Source organism: Lissotriton vulgaris, chromosome 8, assembly GCF_964263255.1.
Source record: "Lissotriton vulgaris chromosome 8, aLisVul1.2, whole genome shotgun sequence".
NCBI lineage: Eukaryota > Metazoa > Chordata > Amphibia > Caudata > Salamandridae > Lissotriton > Lissotriton vulgaris.
Window position 1 is genome coordinate 1,327,978,408 of NC_141696.1, and position 19,990 is coordinate 1,327,998,397.

At 48.4% G+C, this 19,990-nt stretch overlaps 1 protein-coding gene across 3 annotated transcripts in view; it reads right to left on the reverse strand.

Moving 5' to 3' along the window:
* DYNC2H1 (dynein cytoplasmic 2 heavy chain 1) overlaps positions 1 to 19,990 on the reverse strand; it is a 1,560,829-nt gene that overhangs the window by 866,948 nt on the left and 673,891 nt on the right. For 2 of the 3 annotated variants that reach the window (XM_086935264.1, XM_086935263.1), the window contains exons 46-47: positions 18,229 to 18,331; positions 6,996 to 7,163 (exon numbers count right to left, since the gene is read on the reverse strand). In XM_086935264.1, coding sequence (XP_086791390.1) covers positions 6,996 to 7,163; positions 18,229 to 18,331 — 271 coding nt within the window. The remainder of the gene's footprint in view (positions 1 to 6,995; positions 7,164 to 18,228; positions 18,332 to 19,990) is intronic. The other variant, XM_086935265.1, reaches the window with a different exon arrangement.

Sequence of the window (19,990 nt, forward strand, 5' to 3'; positions counted from 1 at the left end):
CTCAAGTGCATCTACCAATTTCCCTTTGTACTTGACGGGGGCCCCAATAAACTCGACGCCATTTAACGGTCGTTCGAGGACTCGTGTGAGGTGTCTAAAAGGTAGCGTAAACCCCCTCCCGCACCCCACACAACTTACCCATCTGCCGTCGCAGATGTCCTGGCCCCGGGAAATTCCCCAGGAGGGGCCGTAGCCCCTCCTATCCAGGAAGGGGCCTTGACCACCTTTCCTTTCCTTCCGGCGGCCTCTCCTTAGACAGGACCGCCTCCCCGTTGAGGGGCCAATTGGCCACCTCCCCCGCGCGCTCCCATCCGTAATGGGCGACGCCCCCTCATAGGGATCTTCGAATTACTGCTCACCGATCATGACCTTACCGCCACAGGCCGGATAGTTGACCGGCTATCCGGACCCCCCACAAAACACTCCTACCTAAAGGTCATGCTGTAAACCCCTTAACCAGGCTATGAAGTCTCCTATGAGTAATTCGTTCCCCACCCGGGACAAATGAACACCGTCCCCCAAATACATACTGTCCCCTTTGATACAACCATGCGAAACAGAATGCAGCGTATTTGAACGAAACAATCTACTCACTTTGTTATTTATCTTCCTTACTGAATGATTCAGTGCAGTAACCGAAATAGCCCCCCGCCACACTTTCCGTGGGATCATATGGGACCATGCAATTGTGCACCCTGGAACTCTTCTTGCCAACCAACTTACTGTGGAAAGCATTGCCTCAAGAAGAAGTCGTCTACCAGTGGCCACCAGATCGTTACCCCCAAGATGGACTATGATTACAGACGGCGGTGACCTCGTCCGCTCTAACAAACCCTCAAAAAAGAATTGAAACTGGTCAATACAGAGCCCGCCCTTTCCGTAGAAGGACACCCTGTACCCGTATTCCCCAGCCACGTGACTCATATCACCTGCTTTGAATACGTCCGCGGCACGCCTCACATATGAGTGGCCCACGACCCACACCTCCTTATTCGCAGACGGTGATTTCTGACCGCTGATCCCCAGGAGTCGGGTCGACTGTACAGTCCGCCCCGCTTCGTAAGCTTGCGTAACTGAAAATCAAACAGAGACAAGAAGCATGAGTATATCATTACAGCTTCACAACATGTGCAACCGCACATACCTTTTATAACAGTTAGAGGACCAACGCCCCACACGTTTTACTTGCTCCACATTCAGACCCCTGGCTGTCGCCTCAGTAGCAGCCCCTATCCGAAAGGAATGGGTCCCGAACTCGCCGGGGTTCAAGCCCGCGGCCGAAATAGACATCGCAAGCACCCTCCGGAACTGAAACCTCGTCAGTGGGGTGGCCTCAACAAGGTCCCCCCCCATGCTGCCACTCTCTGCGCCAAATATTCCTCTACGCACACAACAGGGCACGTGGAAGACCCGGGGATCCTCTGGATGATTACGTAGTCCCCGATTGCACCCTGATCGGATTTGGACCTAACAAACGAGACCGTCATCGTCTCCTCCCTGACCTGAATGTGTTCCCGGCACAGTCCCCCCATCGTATCCTGCTTGTTCTTTGCCACTAATTCGCTTACCCGCATAGCCCCATGGAATGCTAGTGCAAATGCGGCTCGGAACAACACTGCTTCGTACTGGGATGAACACGTTGCCGGTAGCACGGACAATAACAGGGCCAACCTATCCAGACCTATCGGGTGCCTATCGTCTACTCTGCGACCCTCAAGGCGTTGCCACCCACGTAGTGCTTTCTGCACAACGAAAGACGCTGTCGGGTCCTGGATCCCATGAGCCCTTGCCATAAAGGAAATGGCGGCCCGATGCCTCTGGGCCGTAGCTACTGACTTGCCTGCCTGATGTAAAGAGAGCAGGAATCTCACTACAAACTCTTCCTGACCCCAAAGTTCCCCCCCAGCAGTACCCAAAAAGGCCCAATAGGAACGGAACGCCCCTTCATATGCCTTCCTCGTCCTGGGTGCTAAACTTTCTCCCACGAGGTTTTGTAGTTCGGGGCACCGAGAGACCAGAGAGCTTCGGGAAAGGGTGCCGCCACCGGGTCCGCTGTGGGCAGAAAACCCCAGAAGGCCTGCATACGGAAACGAGAAAGCGCATCAGCCGCTTGGTTCATCACCCCCGGCACGTGTCGCGCCCTAAACAGTACATTCAGTTGCATGCATAACAACACAATTTCCTTGAGCAGTCTCAGAATCAATTTGCATCGTGCTGCCTGACTATTGATACACTCAACGACGGTCATGTTATCAGACCAGAACACCACAGAGTGATCCCTAAACCCTTCAGGCCATGTTTTCAAAGCCACCACAATAGGGAACAGTTCGAGAAAAGCAATGTTACTCGTTAACCCGCACTCATGCCACCATGACGGCCATTTTTGAGCCGACCATTGTGTACCCAATATGGCGCCATAACCCATACTCCCCGCCGAATCTGTCCAAAGCCCCAACTCCTCGGAAGACACCGCTGGTTTGTTCCAGACTATTCGACCATTGAAATCCGCCAGGAATGCAATCCAAATGCGCATGTCCTGGCGCACCTCTGCCGAGAGTCTCGTGCGATGATGTCCTTCCTTCAAGCCGATCATGGATTGTGCAATCGAGCGGGAAAAGGGGCGCGCCATCGGCATTACTCTTAGGGCAAAATTCAACTGACCCACCACCTGTTGCAATTGATGCAAGTTTACTTTCGTTGCACGAATACATGTCTCAAGGGATAACCTGAATTTTAACACTTTTTCCTTGGGTAATCGAAAACAACCTTCCACCGAGTCGAGCTCGATCCCCAGAAACTCAATCAAGGTCGAGGGACCCACAGTCTTACCTGGCGCCAATGGCACACCGAATTGATTCATTAGGACACAAAATTCATGTAAAGCCTGTCCACACTCAGAATCCCCGGCTGCCCCCAAAAACAGAAAGTCATCGAGATAGTGCATAACATGTTGAAAACCTGTCTTCCTTGTGAATACCCACTGCAGAAAACAACTGAACTTCCCGAAATAGGCACATGAAATCGAGCATCCCATTGGCATACATCTATCCATGTAATAGCGACCCTGAAACTGAAAACCAAGGAGACGCTGATCGTCTGGGTGTACCGGGAGCAACCGGAACGCTGACTCGATGTCTGATTTTGCCATCAGCGCCCCGGGCCCCAGGCGATTCAACATGGCGACGGCCTCATCGAAAGATGCGTACCGCACCGAACACGCTTCCGGGTCTATCGCGTCATTCACGGAAAGACCACGTGGGGCTGACAAATTATGTATCAGCCGAAACTCACCCGGGTCCTTCTTGGGGACCACCCCTAGAGGAGAACAAACAAAGTTAGCAACCGGTGGCAAATCGAATGGACCGGCGACACGACCTCGAGTCACCTCTTTCCCAATCTTTACCTGCACCACCGCCGTGTGCTGTAAGACCGACATTTGATTCTTACAGTTTGGTACCCCCTGAAAATCCCCCACTGGGATGCGGAAACCATATGAAAACCCGTTCCGTAACACCCCAGCGGAAGCATGATCCGGGTATTCGCTGAGCCAAGGAATCATTGCCATGGTATCAATCGGGGTCGGTAAAGGCGCCCCTCGGACTATATTAGACCTGTTTGGCGCCTCCCTTACCACCGTTATCACCCGCTTTGGCTCTGCACATGGACTCAGGATGGGATGGCTGCCCGCACCCCCCACACTCATGTCTGAATTTGCATGACCCCTGGGGCCTAGTACATTTCCCTCTGTTAAAATTCCAACAGATCCCCCTTTTACCTGTGTTGCCACTCGGCTTCGAGTGGTACTCGTTACCTGCACCCGTCCGAAAGGGTGTCCCAGAGTTTTAGCGGGAAGATTCCCCCCCGTTACTCCCTACCAATGGCACCTTCAACATCCCTGTACTCTCCATTTTTTGCCATGACACGGAGTCGTAACAATCCCAAGTCAACAATGGGTTGTGTTCTTTAGCTTTTCTAAACAGATTGTCATAGCAGAACCACTGATTGCCCCCATATGCCACAGAATACTCCATAATACGCGACTGATAAATGGGTAACTCGGTCAACAACTCGGGCCTGCGCTCACCCATGATGGAAGTAAAAATGCCCCACGCTCTGCCCCAAGTACCAATGGTCTCGTCGACCTTAAAGGCGGCCATTTTTGCGCGCCAAACACTCGGATGCATGAGCTCCTTTTGACTCTTCACATGCTCGATCTCGTAATGGTCGGTAAGCAATGAAAACATGTTTACATATTTATCCGCCCAAATCAATTCCTTGATTTCTTGTGGGACGTGCTGGGCAATCTTCTCTTTTCGAGAAGGTACAGACCCCTCCCCCGCAATCGGCAATGGCCGCTTACCTGAAGTAGACCCCGCGCTTGTCGCCGAACTTGGGCCTGCTGTACTTCCAGCCGCCGGAACCTGCGGGGGAACAGAAGATGTTGCCTTCGCAGCCTCCCTAGATTCCCGCAGTTGCCTCATTACTGCCCGGGCGTCGTCAGCCGTGGCGCCCTCGCTATCGTTTCCCAACCACGCTGCCAATTGTGCCGCTAACTCGGGGGGCATATCCTCCCTGTTCACGGGAGTGACCACCACAGGGATTGGATTCCCCTCTTTCGACACCGGGGTTAGCTCCTCTCGTGGGGTTTCGGGAACCGGGGTCTCTCCCCCAAGTGCTCCCCTTCTGGGCCTCTTGCTTTTTCCACCGGCGATTGTTCCCTGCAAAGGCCGTTTCGGTCCTCCCTCCCCGTCCTTAGCCTCAACCTTTTTCTTCAGATCGGCTATCTCCTTCATGAGCATGCGGAGCATCTCCACGGTACCGACCCGCTTTCCGACTTTCTTGGGCATTCTCAGACGGGATATCTGTAAGACAAAAGAAAGATTACAACGCTCAAAATTGGCTCTTCGTTCCGTCTCGAGCTCACGTGCAGCGGGGAGGTGCAGCTTCAGAGCACAGGAACAAGAGGATGCTTTCTTGGCTTCCGCTCCTTTTATCCGTCTTCAGTGTGGGCGTAAACCCGCCCCCGCCTGCCTCCGAGGGCGTGGCCGGCCGCGTCGGTGTCTAGGCCAGCCCACTCTAGGGCGGGAAAAAGGCGCGCCCCGGCTACGCCGCTTCGGGCATACCAGCCGAGACTCGCCTCCCGCCCAAGATGGCTTCCCGGGGGGATCGTGGTACTCCACCATACGTTCGGGGGGACCGAACGGTCGCCCCTTTCCATTATTATCCCTTCCCATATCTATACTTGGGGGAAGAGGGTTACAATTACTTTAAGGTTGGCTAATCATAGTAACCCGGGAGTGTCATGGGATCATTTTGGCTGCAACCCTGTCTAATAGCCTTCCATCTGTGATCAACGTTGTTACTTTTTAGCCCACTTTATCTTAAAGGACTTTGAGAGCAGGAAAGGAGACCGTGAGAAATATCAGAGTACCTGAGTCCCACTTCTGTGGTTTAAAATATAACTGGCATCCTAATGCATAGCTAAACAAGCTAAGAAAATAAAGAGAAATGACAAATACAACCCAGAAAACTACAACTGCTTTTTTTTCTAAAACGAATAACCACTGGATACTTGAACGAAAGAAATGAGTACAAAGAGCAATGCAGCAATTGCCACAGAATATTTTGTGTTTGGCTGCAATAAACTACATTACAGTAATCATGATTTGCTAGGAGGAGGGAAACAGAAACATGAGACTGCTGTATGAGAAAGTCTAACAGTGGATTTTTCCATTACCTATAATTACACAGAGAGCTGAGTGACTTAAAGTTCAGAAAAGAAAGTAGAAAAAACTGTTATTTGAAAGAGAGAGTTAAAAAGGCACCACCTGTAATTACCTACCTTTAATTCTTTGTCAAGGAATGTCATGCTGCAGTGTTGTGTCACTATCTTCAAAATTCCTGGAACACAGATGTGGGAGCCTAAAGTAATTTGCCCGGACTCCATCCTTCTGAACACGGAGTTACATTTTTAAGGGGGCTCATAGGTATTTCTCTCAGGTTAACCAATTTTGTATATCAATGTGATAAACATCTACTTTCAGAGGCTCGAATAGCAGCCCTCGGTCCACGCTTCAGCTGAAATTTGTGCGGGTATCAAGATTACTCATGTGCTGGAACATGGCGTCTAAATGCCTGGGAGGGGAAACATCACTTACAACGCATTTATTACAACGCACTACCATTACAACGCAACCATTACAACGCAAACCATTACAACGCATTGCGCTGGGGGGCGCTCTAGGATAGGGAATATATTTAATTTACTATCCAACACCTTCCCTACTATCCACGGGGACTGGAGTTGGAATAGTAAATTAAATAATTCACTATCCAGCGCTTAAAAGCACTATGCGTTGTAATGGTATGCGATGTAAAAACCGCGTTGTAACAGCAGGCGGTGTAATAGCCTGCGTTGTAACGACACCAATCCCCTGGGAGATGACTGATGACAACATTGCAATGGAGTACCCTCTCGGAGACCCCTGCCCACCAAAGTCTAAATCTGCCTATAAGACTAATACAAATTTAAGACATGTAGCAATGAAGAGATTAGCCTCCATCCACAGACCTTGTTTTCTCAAATACTAAACCGTGTTTAGAATCCAGGTCTTGAGCTTAGAAGGTTCTTAGCATCTGGACTGCAGCTCCTCTCAAAGAAACTAGGAGTTATACCTGTACTCTAGCAATAAAGGGACACGTCAACGCCAAATGTATACATGATGCCTGGCTTTCAACTTGTGGATGCCCTGCCGGGGTTATCTCACAGGGGAATACCAGGACGGGTTCCCTAAGCAAGCGCCGGGAAACCCTTTGTGGGTAGCTGTGCGCTATATAAGCTCAAATACATTTACATTTACATACATTCATAAAACTATGGAGGCAAAGGTCTTCTGATGACTGCAGTGTGCTACCAACCAATATTAACTCAATGACAATCATTTATTAAATTGTTTCATCAAGGATTTAGTATACAGCACTTTCAGAATACTGACCTGTTATATTATCCAGAACATCCGAACCCCAGTCGCCTTGCAACACAGACATCAAAATGTTATCAAACACGTTGACCTCCTTGGTGCCCACAATTCTGTCGCGAAACAAACGACGTGCTTCATATGCAACAACTTCCAGAACATAATCTAGTGAGTTCATTGACGATCCTGAAAATAAAAGAGTCACATAATCACTCGATTTGTTCCAAAAATGAAGACTTTAATTTTGTTTTTTAATGGCAAAATAATGTATTTATTACGTACCATAATCGAAAGTCCCCAAAAGGAGGGATGGAGAGGAGGAAAAAAATCAAATAAAGGTTACACTTACAAACAATTATAATTACAGAAAAACGTATCAGACAAACATAGCACATATTTATTACAGAAAAACGTATCAGACAAACCTAGCACATATTTAAATAAAGACATACATTACATGAATAAAAACAATAACAAAACCAATTAATTTAAAACACAAATGATAATTGTATTTCACTTATGGATTGGTTGTTTGTTCCCCTGGTAAGCAGGGATAACCTGTCACCAGATCATGTGCCAAACCTACCTCTTAGATTTAGATTTAGGAAAACATAAGAAAAGCAAACAGAAACAATGGCAACACTCATTACATAAAAGCAACAATAGAAAGATGGAATAGTGTCAAGTCTCAGGGTCTTTACAAAATAATTTATACAGAAAGGCTGAATGACCACAAGTTCAGAGATGAGAGAAGGAAACTGGTTATTTCAAAGAGGGAGTGTAAAAGGCATCACAAGTAATTACTTACCTTTAATTACCTGTTAATGAATGAGTCTCAGTGGCGTGTCACTATCTTTAAAATGTCGGGAAAACAGATGAGGAAGCCTAAAGTAGTTTGTCCTAGCTCCATCATTCTGAACACAGATTACCATTATTTGGGGGGCTCATAGCTAGTTCTCTTAGAGTAAGCAATTTTTTTTATATCAATGTAAGATATACATCTACTTTCAGAGGCACAAATTGCAGCCCTCGGTCCACACCCCGGCTGCGAATGTTGTAGGTATGTGTTAGACCTGGTACCATTGGTGTGAGTCTCCCTTTCATTTTTCACTGATTGTCTCCTCTGTTTTTGATATGTTTTGCTGGTTTAGATGCTTTGGGCACTGTGCCACTGCTATTCAGTGCCACACTGCAAGTTCTCCCTATGGTAAATTAATGTATTGATTAGAGACTCCATGATTGGCTTATTTGATTTACCTGTCAAGTACGATGCACCATGTGTGCCCAGGGCCTGTATGTCAAATGCTGCTGGTGGACTTACAGCACTGATTTTGCCTACCACAGAAGCAGCTTGTAAAGTGTGTCTCAGGCCTGCCACTGCAGAGCCTGTGTGCAGTCTAGTACTGCCTTGTTGACTTGATAAGTGCACCCACTTACCAGTCCATAAACCTTCTCTTTTCTACATATCAGACACCCCTAAGGTAGGCCCAAGGGAAGGGTGCCTAAAGTTAGGTCATGCCTAAAGTTAGGTCATGCCCTGATGTGTGTGGCATGACCTGATGGTGAATTACAGCCTATTTTGTTTTTCACTACTGCAAGGCTACCTGTCCCAATAGGCCAGAATGGGCAGTTTGATTATAACATTTTATAATCCTAACTGACCCAGGGGACATGGTAGAAATTCGAGTTTAGTATGCTTGAACTCAGCATGATAAAATGCATCTTTTAGTAAAGTTGGTTTTAACATTCTGTGTTTGAAAATACCACTTCTAGAAAGTAGGTGTTTTCTTACCTAACCATCCAGCCTGCCTCTGCTAGCTTGTGTATTGCATGTCTGTTTTGTGAGTGACAGGGGCTGGGGAGGCTCCAGGAGACAGGGTGAGTCAGCACAGGGCTGAATAAACCTATCTGCATGTAGAGTGGTGGGAGGAGTAGCACATGTGCCTGAATAGGGCTGTGTCTGCCTTCCACAATGCTGGCTTCACCTCCTATGGTGTGTCTGAAGACCTAGGCCCACCATGACAAAGGAAAAAAGAAGTCCTGTAAACAAAGTGCTCCAGGATTGCACAGAACTGGTGTGGACTAGGTACAGGATCCTCTGCCTTCAGAGGACAAAGGATTTTGCAGTATAAATACTAGGGCCCAGGCCCCAGGACTTTAGATCACTTCAGGAAGTACGTGTTACATCTAATAGAGACTTCTAGACCCAGATTCCTTCATGTAGAATAGATACCCTAGCAGTACCCCCTGGGAAGGAGGGTCTGCGAAAGGGCCCCACCAGCCAATACAGAACAGAGGGCCCCCCAGGGGACCAGATCTGTGGACCAGGAAGAACCTCGTCCCTGCCAGGCAAGGGGAACCACCGCAAGCAGAACCCTACCGACCCCAAGGGGATGTAGTAGGGAAAAGAAGGCTAAAGAGGCTTGTACACTCACAGCAGAGTAGGCAATGGGGAAGAGGCCGAAGCATCCCACTCCCCCACAAGGCAACGTAACATCCACCCAAGACCAAAACAGGAAAAGTAGAAGAAGACACCTAGAGGGCCAAAGGAAACTAGGGCAATGAAGGCGAACCCACTCCAGATGGAGAGCAGCCTGCCAGCCAGAACAGCGCAGGCAGTCAAGTCGCCAGAAGCAAGCAGAAGAAGAAGGAGAACAGCCCGAGGCCCCAGGAAGGCCGAGTAGGCGGCTCCTGGCAAGTGAGAACACAAGAGAGTCCCAGACCTCAGGACATGAGCAGGGGAAGGAGGAAATGCCCGGGCACAACAGTTAGAGTGGCAGCGCACACGACCTCAAGGAGCAAAAGCAAACTACACAAATGCCATGGAGAACAGGCACCGGAACCCTCCAGCAAAGCGCAAGCCATACGACCCAGGGTACGATAAGCCCCAAACATGGGAACGCTCTGTGGAAGAACTTCCGTAGCAGAGGAACAAACAAAAGAGCCTCAGGGAAAAAAACACCCCCGCAAAAGGCTTGACAAGCAGCCCAAGCAAGCAGAAGGCTTAATCTCAGGGCCAAGTCTGTGCAACAATTCTAACACATATACACAATCAACAAAGGGCCGTCCAGCAGCCAACAATGCCAAAGTCCCAAATGGACACAAATGGCCAGAAAAACACTCCACAGCCAGAACAACCGGCTTAAGAAAGCCCAGAATCAACCCGACTCAGAAATCACTGAGGAGGAGGAGGAGGATAAGGCGGAGGAGGAGGAGGACGGAGCCCTGCCAAGAGCCTCTGGATGACAGAGCGGCCGGGGCATGGAACAACAGGCTGCCATCAAACGGAAGATCAATGAGTCGCTCCTGAATATTCTCAGGGAATACGCCATCCCGAAGCCAAGCATGGCAATGGAGAGCGACTGAGGAAGCCAAGGCCTGGGCCAACACCTCTGAGATGTCCAGGGCGGAGCAGAGAATAAACGCCGCCAGCTCCCGGTCATCCAACGCATGATGCCTGAAGTCCACTAGACCACCCTCCTGGGACGCTGCGGATCCCAGAGACTCAGTCCCACAAACAGGAGGAGGCCCGAGCCAGCACAAACAAGTTGTTCAGAGCCCGCAGGGCAGCGTTGGTCGAGTCAAATATGTGGCGCCCCCAAGAGTCCAGCCAGCGGGCCTCTCGGGACAGCAGAGTCAACAGTGGCGGCAGGAAGGGAAAAGCAGCCTGCAAAAGAGGAATGGAGGCAGAGGGGTGAAAGGAGAGGCACGCTGGGTCACGCGGCGCTGGAAGAAGTCGGTGCACAAGGTGCCGAGGCACCGGGTCCCCTGAGGCAGGACTCCTCCAAGCTCCCTCCAGAGAAGAGAGGAGCGAACCCTCAAAAGGGAGAAAGATCTCCCTCCCACCAGAGCCCTGGTGGAGGAGGACCTCCAGTAGATGGTCAGCCGGAAAGTGAGCCACCGGGTCACCCACAGCCGTGGACACCGCGTGAGCGAAGGCCGCACCCGCCTCCCTAGGGCCCCGCGGAGGGGAAAGCAACTCCTCCGCGGGCGACGGCTGCAAACTAAGGCGGCCTTCCCCGAGGCCAAGCGGGACAGGGAAGGGCCAGACCTGGAAGTCAGAAGGAGCCGCAGAACGAGGGACCTGCCTCTATTCCGACAAACACCTATGCCTTAGGAAGGGCGGGGAACAGGCCTTCAACGCCGGTGAAAAAGACACCACATGGCGACCAGTCTCCTGGGAGGACAACACCAATATACAGCCTGCTTCCGGAGAAGAAGGAACGTCCAAAGACGAATCCGCGGTACAACCCCTGCGTGGAGCCGTGGTGTCGCTGCCTGAGGCAGGACATCGGCACCGTCCGGCATCACCGGACAAGGCTCCTCCAGGTCACCCCACACCGGAGACCGGAGTGGAGACCGGAGTGGAGTCAGAGTTGAACCGGCTCCGGGGCGGCGCCGGAATTGTGCCGACCCGACTCCTGCCCCGATTCTCGCAGAGGCAGTCACGTGTGTGGGGGAACGAGACGGGCCTGGGGAGCGACATGAAGCCCTCCACCAGTTGAGGCCCCAGAATGAGGAGGAGATCGCTCAGCAACCCATGTGGCGGTGCCAGGGAAGATTCAACCGCAGACTCTCCCTCAGACGAGGCAGACGCCTGTGTGGAGGGACGAGAAGGGCCCGGAGAGGGGCGAGGGGTCCTCACCCGGCCTCGACCTGGAGCGGGACGGTCCACCGACCCCTGTGGCTCCGCACAGTCCAGCTGCTGCAGGCGCCGTAGAGGCGTCACCTCGGCCTTAGACAAAACTACCTAGCCATAGGACGAGAGGGGTGAGGGGATGCGATCCGAGCCCCGGCGACCTCCCGCAACACCACAGGGACTCCCGCTGGAGTTTGCAGTGAGGCAGAGACGCCGTGGCCTGAAGGAGGTGACCCAGAGGAGCTGCACCCCAACAGCACCACATCCTCCAAGTCTGGATCCGAACCAGTCGGCACCGGGCCGGAGCCGCCGGCGGTGGCACCACGGAGGGCCCTGCGCAAGGCAAGGGGTCCGCCGACGCCCCAGGAGGGGAAGGAGGAGGAGACGCCAGCGAGGCCTGCAAGGCCGCCACGTATGTCTCCATTTGGACTCTCGACGACCCAACACTGGGAAATGGTGGATAGGATGACACGCGGGGCCGCATCACCCGCGGAGAGTCCACGCCCCCGGCAGGCCGGAACCTAGCCCCCGGGGACAACTGCAACACTTACCCACCGGGGAGCGACGCTCATGCAACATCAGAGAAGGGCGAGGACGACAACCACGGCCGAACCTGAAGCCGTCCGCCGAAGCAGACCGAGAGGAGGACGTCGACCTGGAGAGACGCGCCGAGAGAAGTGTCATGTGGCGCTCCCGCTGTGTCTTCGGCTTCAACTGTTGACAGGCCTCGCAGTCAGTGGTGCTGTTATCCTCCCCCAGACACCACATACAAATGAGGTGCGGGTTCGTCGCCGACATAAGACTCCTACAAAATGTACAAGTTTTGAAGCCTAAAGGCATTCGCATACTGTTCGACCAAAGAAATGGAGAAAAAAGGGCCAGAAAGCGGCCCGTTGCAAGAACCAGATCCGCGTTGCGCGCGGAAAAGGAAAAACCGACATAGGCGCGCCGGGGCGGGTCTTATGTGACTTTGCTGATGTCATGTGCGCGGAAGACGCCTGGGCGGAGTCGCGTGATGTCGCCCCGCCCCTGGCGCGCAGGGATGCTGTGGCAAAAAAGTTTCTGGATCCAGTCTCATGCCTGGGGATAACTATACGTGAAGGAATCCGCGGCTAGTAGTCTCTATCAGATCAACAAGACAAACCTTTGCCAACAAGAAGAAACAAGGTAGCTGCAGGAGTTTGGACTGCCCCTCCGCCAGTGTGTTGTTTGCTTGGTTGACCTGCAGTGGTGTCTTCATTGCCAAGGAGAAGGAACTTTTAAGGAACTTTCATCATATTGCTGAATATTTCTCCAAGGGCTTGAACTTGTGCTTGCCTCCTGCTGAAGTCTGAGGGCTACAAGACTTCACCACCAGCTCCCCTCTGAATTTCCTTGCTGGGAATTCTGCCTGCAGAAGCCTGTGTACCGCTAGAAGCGTGACTCAACGAGAAAAAGCGTGTCACAGTTGCAGCTGCTGCCGTCGCATTGCCGGAGAAGCGTGTCGCCGCCGCAGAGGCCGCCGCCGTATCACCAGAGAAACGTGTCTTTGTCGCAGCTGTTTGCCATCGCATCACCAGAGAGGTGAGTCGTCACAGCAAGAGTCGCTGTTGCATCTTCGGAGAAGCGTGTCGCAGGGCTTGTCGCGGCTCCAAAGTAATAGGGTTTGCCGCATGGCCGTCGGGCATGGTCGCATCGTCTTCACGTCGTTGCATCGTATCAAGGGCTCCATCTGATTGCATCGCACTGGATTGTCGCATTGCATCGAGACGCCATTGTGCCGCATCGCAACCGGAACGCAGAACGAGAACCACGTGACCTCCTCTCCGGTAAGGAACATACGCATCCCCTATTCTGCGCAAGCATTGAGGCGTGACGCATAGCCTCTCCCGAAGCAAGGAAAGAACGCATCACCCTCCCTGTGGACCTTTTGTTTGTTTTACGTTACGCATCCAAGGTACTGTTGTGAGAAACGTGTTGCATTTATCATCAACTTGAACTAAGTTACTTCTACCATCTTTAAGTGTAATTTGAGTACAGTACTGTGGATTTTTGTCGTTTGTGGCCTTGTGTTAAGTCTAGTAAAGATTACTTATTTTTCTAAACTGGTGTGGTGTCCATTTGCAGTGTTTTCACTGTATTACTTGTTGTGTTCACAAATGCTTAACACATTGCCTCTGAGATAAGCCTGTCTGCTCGTGCGAAGCTACCAAGGGGGTGAGCAGTTGTTATCCAGGAGTGTACCCCCTTACCCTGACTAGAAGCAAGGGTCCCTATTTGGTCAAAGGTACCTACCTCTGCCAACTAGAGACCCACATTTTTAATAGTATGCTACACCACTTATGTGCTTGAACATGGCGTCCTAATGCCTGGAGGATGACTGATGACAACATGGAAACGGAGTACCCTCTCATGACCCCAGTCCACCAAACTCTAAATCAGCCCCTAAGTCCCAAAGTGGAATCAAGACCAGGTGAAGGCACCGCAAGTATCTGGCCACCTCAATGACTTTTCTGGGTGAAAAATGTCACTTTTCCCACCAAAACCAAAGGATTCTAAGAAAAAGCGAAGTGTCTTGCCCCGCATACAGATTTGGACTTTCACTTTGCAGACTAAGTCAGAAGGTAAAATCCTTGACTTGGCCATCCCACTTGGTGTATCTGACTTTGGGTCCATTGTTGTCTGCCTTAAACTGTACTGTGGTACTGGTTTACTGGAACCATACACTGTCATTGGCCCTTAACACTTTTTGGAGCTATTGTCAATTAAAAAGTTAATAACTCATATCCACGGTTCCCCTTATTAGAATGTTGTTATTTTGGTGTAATTTTGTTAAGTTAAATGTACTTTTTTAAAATTTGGCTTAGGATTTTTGTTGTCTGCATTCTGACTTTATTACTATTTAGGTGATGCTCTTTACACATTGCCCTAAATAAGAGCGGTCTGCTTTTTGTCATAGATACCTACCAGAGTGTTGAGCTCAGGTTAATGTTGTGACTTTGGGGTGCACCCTGCAAATTTTATGTCATTACTCCTTGAGTTGAGCAACTGCCCACCTCAAATACTAATCCACTTTCTTTCAAATGGGAAAATGTGTTTGTAGACAGATATCATTGTCACAAATGCCTTTCATGGAGACGACAGCCAGCAGAAAATAAAGGGGTTAAAGTTATCTGTACGTTTTGGAACCGAGGTAGCATGGGTGAAGCAAGACATTATCTGTAGTCCCCAGTGAGTTTCTGATGAGAGAGACAATTAGTGACTGAATGCTCTTTAATAAAGGAGAGGGTGTATGAAGCTAGTGGTTTGTCCTGTTACACCAACCTAGCAAGGGAAGATTTACAAGCAGACTCTTCCAGCACACAGCCTGAGGATTGAGTGCTGTCAGAGTGACAGTCTGATGACAGAGTAAAAATGCCAAGAGCTGGCAGAATACATGTGGGAGAGGACCAACTTTTGTGTGGCATTCCCTCAGATTTTTGTCTTCCTATGCTGAACACAAATTTTAGCTGGCCCTAGTACTCGTGCACTTTACCCATGCCAACAAGATGGTAAAGTGCTTGTGCTCCTCATTATGTAACATGGCATACACCCAATTATAACATTTAATTTGCTTACATGTCCCTAGTATATGGTCCTACATGTACCTAGGGACTGTATGTAAAATGCTACAAGTGGACTACAACAGCAATGTAAAACATGTCTTCAGGCCTACCCCTGCAGACTGTGTGCAGTTTTAAACTGCCATTTCAGCCTAGCTAAATAAACATTTTTCCGAGCATAAACCTTTATTTTTAATTCTTATAAGTCACCAGTAAGGTGGGCCCTAAATGCCAATAGGTCAGGTTGCATTGTATTCAAAAGATAGTAGATGTATATTTTACATTTTACGTGTCCTGAAAGCAAAAAACGTTCAACGGATTTTTTTTCACTGAGGCAAAGGCAGGCCCTCCGATAGGAAAATGCTGGGTTACATTATAACAATTTATAATACTTAACTTCAGTTTGGGAGTAGCTACAAATTTGTTTCGTGGACTCATTTGAATAGTAATTTGAAATCCAAACAAATGGTAAAGTCAGATTTTATATTACTATTTTAAAAATTACACTTTTCGAAAGTTGTCATTTCTCAGCCTAAACCAAAATATGCCTTTCTGCCAGTGTTTCTGATCACCTAATTTATAATGGTTCTCCTGGTGTGTTATGTGTATTGCTAACTTTCAGTGGACAAACGTCTTGAGTGCGGAGAGGTGTTTTTCTTCCTCAAGCAGGATTTCCTGGGGGTTTTGTAAGCCCCTTCCTGAGCTTCAAACAGTACATACCCTGGCACTGGCAGATGTAGCTCACACCTGAACCTTCTTCACCTTGTCTAATTAGTCATCTTGGCTCCAAACCCAGTTGGGGTGAATGCTATCCCAGTTCTGATTTAGAAACACCACAAGGGAGGTTTTGGCCATTATCACAGTCACACCTTTGGGTGGGCACAGGGATTTCTGACCAAGCGAAGAAACGTTCTGCCATGTTGGATTCAGGTAGAGAAGGGCACTGTGGAATTTTTTACGATAAAACACAGAGGAAGTGCTGCAAAAGTGGGTAGGGTCACCCCAGGGATATTTTGCCCCATGGGTTAGGAAACGGTTAGGAGATTCCTGCACCCACAGGTTGGCACTGTGCATAAAAGTAGCATCCCCAGTACGCTCCTCAGATCACTTCTGGACCTGTGAAAGAACAGAAGAAGCCTACAACTGCTGTTGGTGACCTGAGAAGACTGGACCTGCTCTCCCTCTTGTACGGACAAAGACGTGGACTCCAAGGGCCATAAGGCTGACCCCCTTTTTGGGCTACAGGGACACAACAAGCTCCAAGGGGTCTTTTCCCTGCATTCTTACATGGCCAGTTCCAACTGGACCTGCCCAGAACCCTGTTGTTGGACCTTTGCTGGAGTGAGACCAGACCCCCAAGTGCTGTCCCAAAAGATGCTGGACCCTTGGCCGGTGTCAAAGTGTACTCGTTCTCAAGTTTCCTGAAACCTGGGAATGAAAACTGTTTGGCAACTTTTTGCTCTGATAATCACCGAAGGACTGGAACTAACCTACCAAGCTGATTCAACGCAGATGCATCGCCACAGCCACAGATCCAGGTTACTCCTGCTACATTCTTTCTCGCAGCAGAAAATCTGATTCAATGGGTCCTCATGGAGAAACGGTCCGGCGAAAAATCTAGCCAGGGAAGGACTTTCTCTGGGTGTGAAAATCGAATTTTCCTGCTCCAAGGTTTCCTGCCGAAAAGGCAATGGCTCCACTATCCATTGGCTATCCGATGATGTGGGGGGCTCTTTAGACAAAGCCTGAACCTTGCCCCGCTGAGGATATTTGACTTCCATTCCAGAGTGGGAACATGAGGCGTAGCTTCTGGGGCCTCACACATTCAAGTATACTGCCCCTTCAAGAAGGAGCGAGTAAAGGCACCTATCCCATTGCAGGTGTCCATCTATCTAACCAATACAAAGGGTCAATAGACCCTAGAAACATCAGTTACATTTTTTCACACCTTAACACAGATACAGTTAATTGAACTGCTAATGTTTTACCATTAAAACACCATTCTGTACTGTGTATGGCAATCTGGTTCTCCTATTCATTTACAGTTTTTTAAAATATAAATATTGTAAAAAATTGTGTAAACTCGCTTTTTGTGAATGAAAACCAACCAAAATATAAATAACTCCTCCTTGTAGCCTTTGTAAGTGTGCACTTTGCGGGCGATTTTCTAAGTATCCAAATGTACTACAGGGGTTTCCTGTCTCCCAGCTAGTCAGCCAAAGCTCATGATCATCTTCTGGGGAAACGGCACAGTCGGGCCCAAAGTGGGCGCCCCACGGGACAAGTACAGAAGAGTCTGCAGGGCTGCGAGGAAGACTGGAGCAAATATTAGAGAACAGAATGACAGAGGATATTGACAATCCTGTTGAGAGATTAGTGGAGTTTGAGCACCTGCTTCAGACTGTGCTACAGCAGAGCCTCACAGGTTCACAGCGGCACTTTGAGGCAAACGGAAGAAAGAGTAATATTTGTACAGTGAGCCAATCACCACAATTAAGCATTGTCACGTAATGCAGAAAACTAAAAAAAGACTAAGACAAATATTAGGGGGAAAAGATTGAGTACACTGCATTATTTCAAACACGAGATTTTATAGAGAAAGGATTGGCAGGTGCTAGCACCTCAAAATACAAGATTACAATAAAACAGTATCAGATTACAAGAGCCTAATATAGTTAACATATGAAAACCGTAGTCCATACAGATACTCTAACCTCCCTGTGTGCACTGTACTAACCATCTACTCAAAGCATCTATTAAATACACATTAGTTACCCAGCAAGCCTTTAATTGTGTATCATTTCCCATCTTAAAGTTACTCAGTAGCACCAAATGAAATACGTCTGTTTGTCCTTTCCACAGTGGATTAGTTTCCAAATTAATTGGAATAAAAACTGTTCATAGCGCAGAAAACAATGCGTGCCTTTAACTAACCTTTAAATAACATGGAGGAAATCGTTCAGATAGCAAACTGAAGCCATACTGTGAACTAGGCCTCCTTTAAGACTGTGTAAAGCACTACATGACTTACCTCCGGTGAGATCATATCTGAACAGGCCAAGAACCCACTGGGTTAGAACACACGGTGTGAAGAGATAATGGCTGTAGTCGTCCACGGTGAATTTTGCTCGCACCTATAAAAGGAGAAAACCCCAAGTAAACTTTACTACGCCTAGTAATAATTTCAAGTGTCATTGAAGCCTTAAATGTTATCGCTAATATAAACATTCAACTCTGCAAAGAACAAATTTCACTCTTACAATGAGGGGGAGCGACACTATGACCCAGGGCGACGAAGTAGTAACCCGAGACAATACCCTTAAATATAAATGGCGCTGCTAAAGCCCTGCTCCTTGGTTTCCAGCTATAACAAGAACATGCGAAAAACTTGGGCTAACAAGACAAAGAATCTTCAGGTGAAACACAGAATTCACCAGAGCCACTGTTACAACAGTTAAGTACCATTTTCGGTCTAATGGATATTACCTTAGCCTCAGATTAATTGCCTTTCAAATAATTCCCTGCCAATGCTTATTAGTTTGGAAGGAGGGGCCTCTGTTAGCTATCAGAGTATCTACAAACCATATAAATTGCATCACAGTCCAAGCAGTATTGTTTTGTAAATGTATTAAAACAAGCCTGAGAGGTCACCAGAGGTCCCCCCCCTCTCTAGTTGAATGAATGAGCCATGATATTATTACAGCAGTGGACTGATTACAGGCTCCTCAAGGTGTCACTGTCCATACTAACTTAATGGAAGAGCTTGTAGCACAAAATCCTCATTTTGGCTTTTTATCAATTGTCCTTGTATATTCAAAAAACACAGTTGCTGTATTTATTGGATTTCCTTCTCTGAAATAGGAAACTCACCTAACGAGAGGGTATACATAGTATGAGGTTGCTTTAAATCTAAATAAAAACACACATAACAACTGGTGTACTTTGTACAATGGAATTGCACATAATAATGTAAAAGTTCAAGATATATCTACCGCCTTACTTACACACGTTGAAATAGGTCAGAACATACAAGAGGACGCCATAAATGGCTGCATCTTGTTTGTCCAGATGTCTGCGCTTGGCTTACATCCTTGGCCATAAATTAGACCCTTTCTCCAGTAGATTAAAAAAATTCTCTGTGTCATACACATGATCCAATTCGTTTTTCATTATTTATTATCAGTGCTTCCAGAGATGGGTTAATTTACACCGAATCTGCTTGTCCTTCCATATTCAGACACACAGTGTCTTCCATTATTTATTATCGCACCACCTTGAATGGATATTTTAGTATAGAACTGATATTGCTGCTCTTAAAAAGTCCTAACTGAATTAATTATATCTGTCAACCCTGGTGTCAGGATATATTTATTTTTCTCGAGGCAACATCTTGAATAAGATATTCTTTTTTACCAGATTCCTAGATCTTTCTTTATTATCATACCAGTTAGTCATATATGAACTGGCTCAGAACTTTTGATAATTAGTTCTTTTGGGTGGATGGTGCATCTAACTGTGGATTTCTCATCTTGTAATTCCTCACCTTGTGACTCTCCCTAGTGGAAAGACTGGATCCAGAAGCTCTTACAACAGCTCAAGCTGGCTGGCTGGTAGTGCCTTCAGCCCTGTCATGACTCCGTCTCACCACTGGATATGACGACAAGCAATCGCTGAATACTCAAACCACAGGTTCTTACTGCCTGTCCTTCTCCCCATTCTGTGCACTGGACTTTCAGAAGATAATAAGGTTCCAAGTTAGATTAACACACTGCCAGTGTACCTCAATCTGTCAG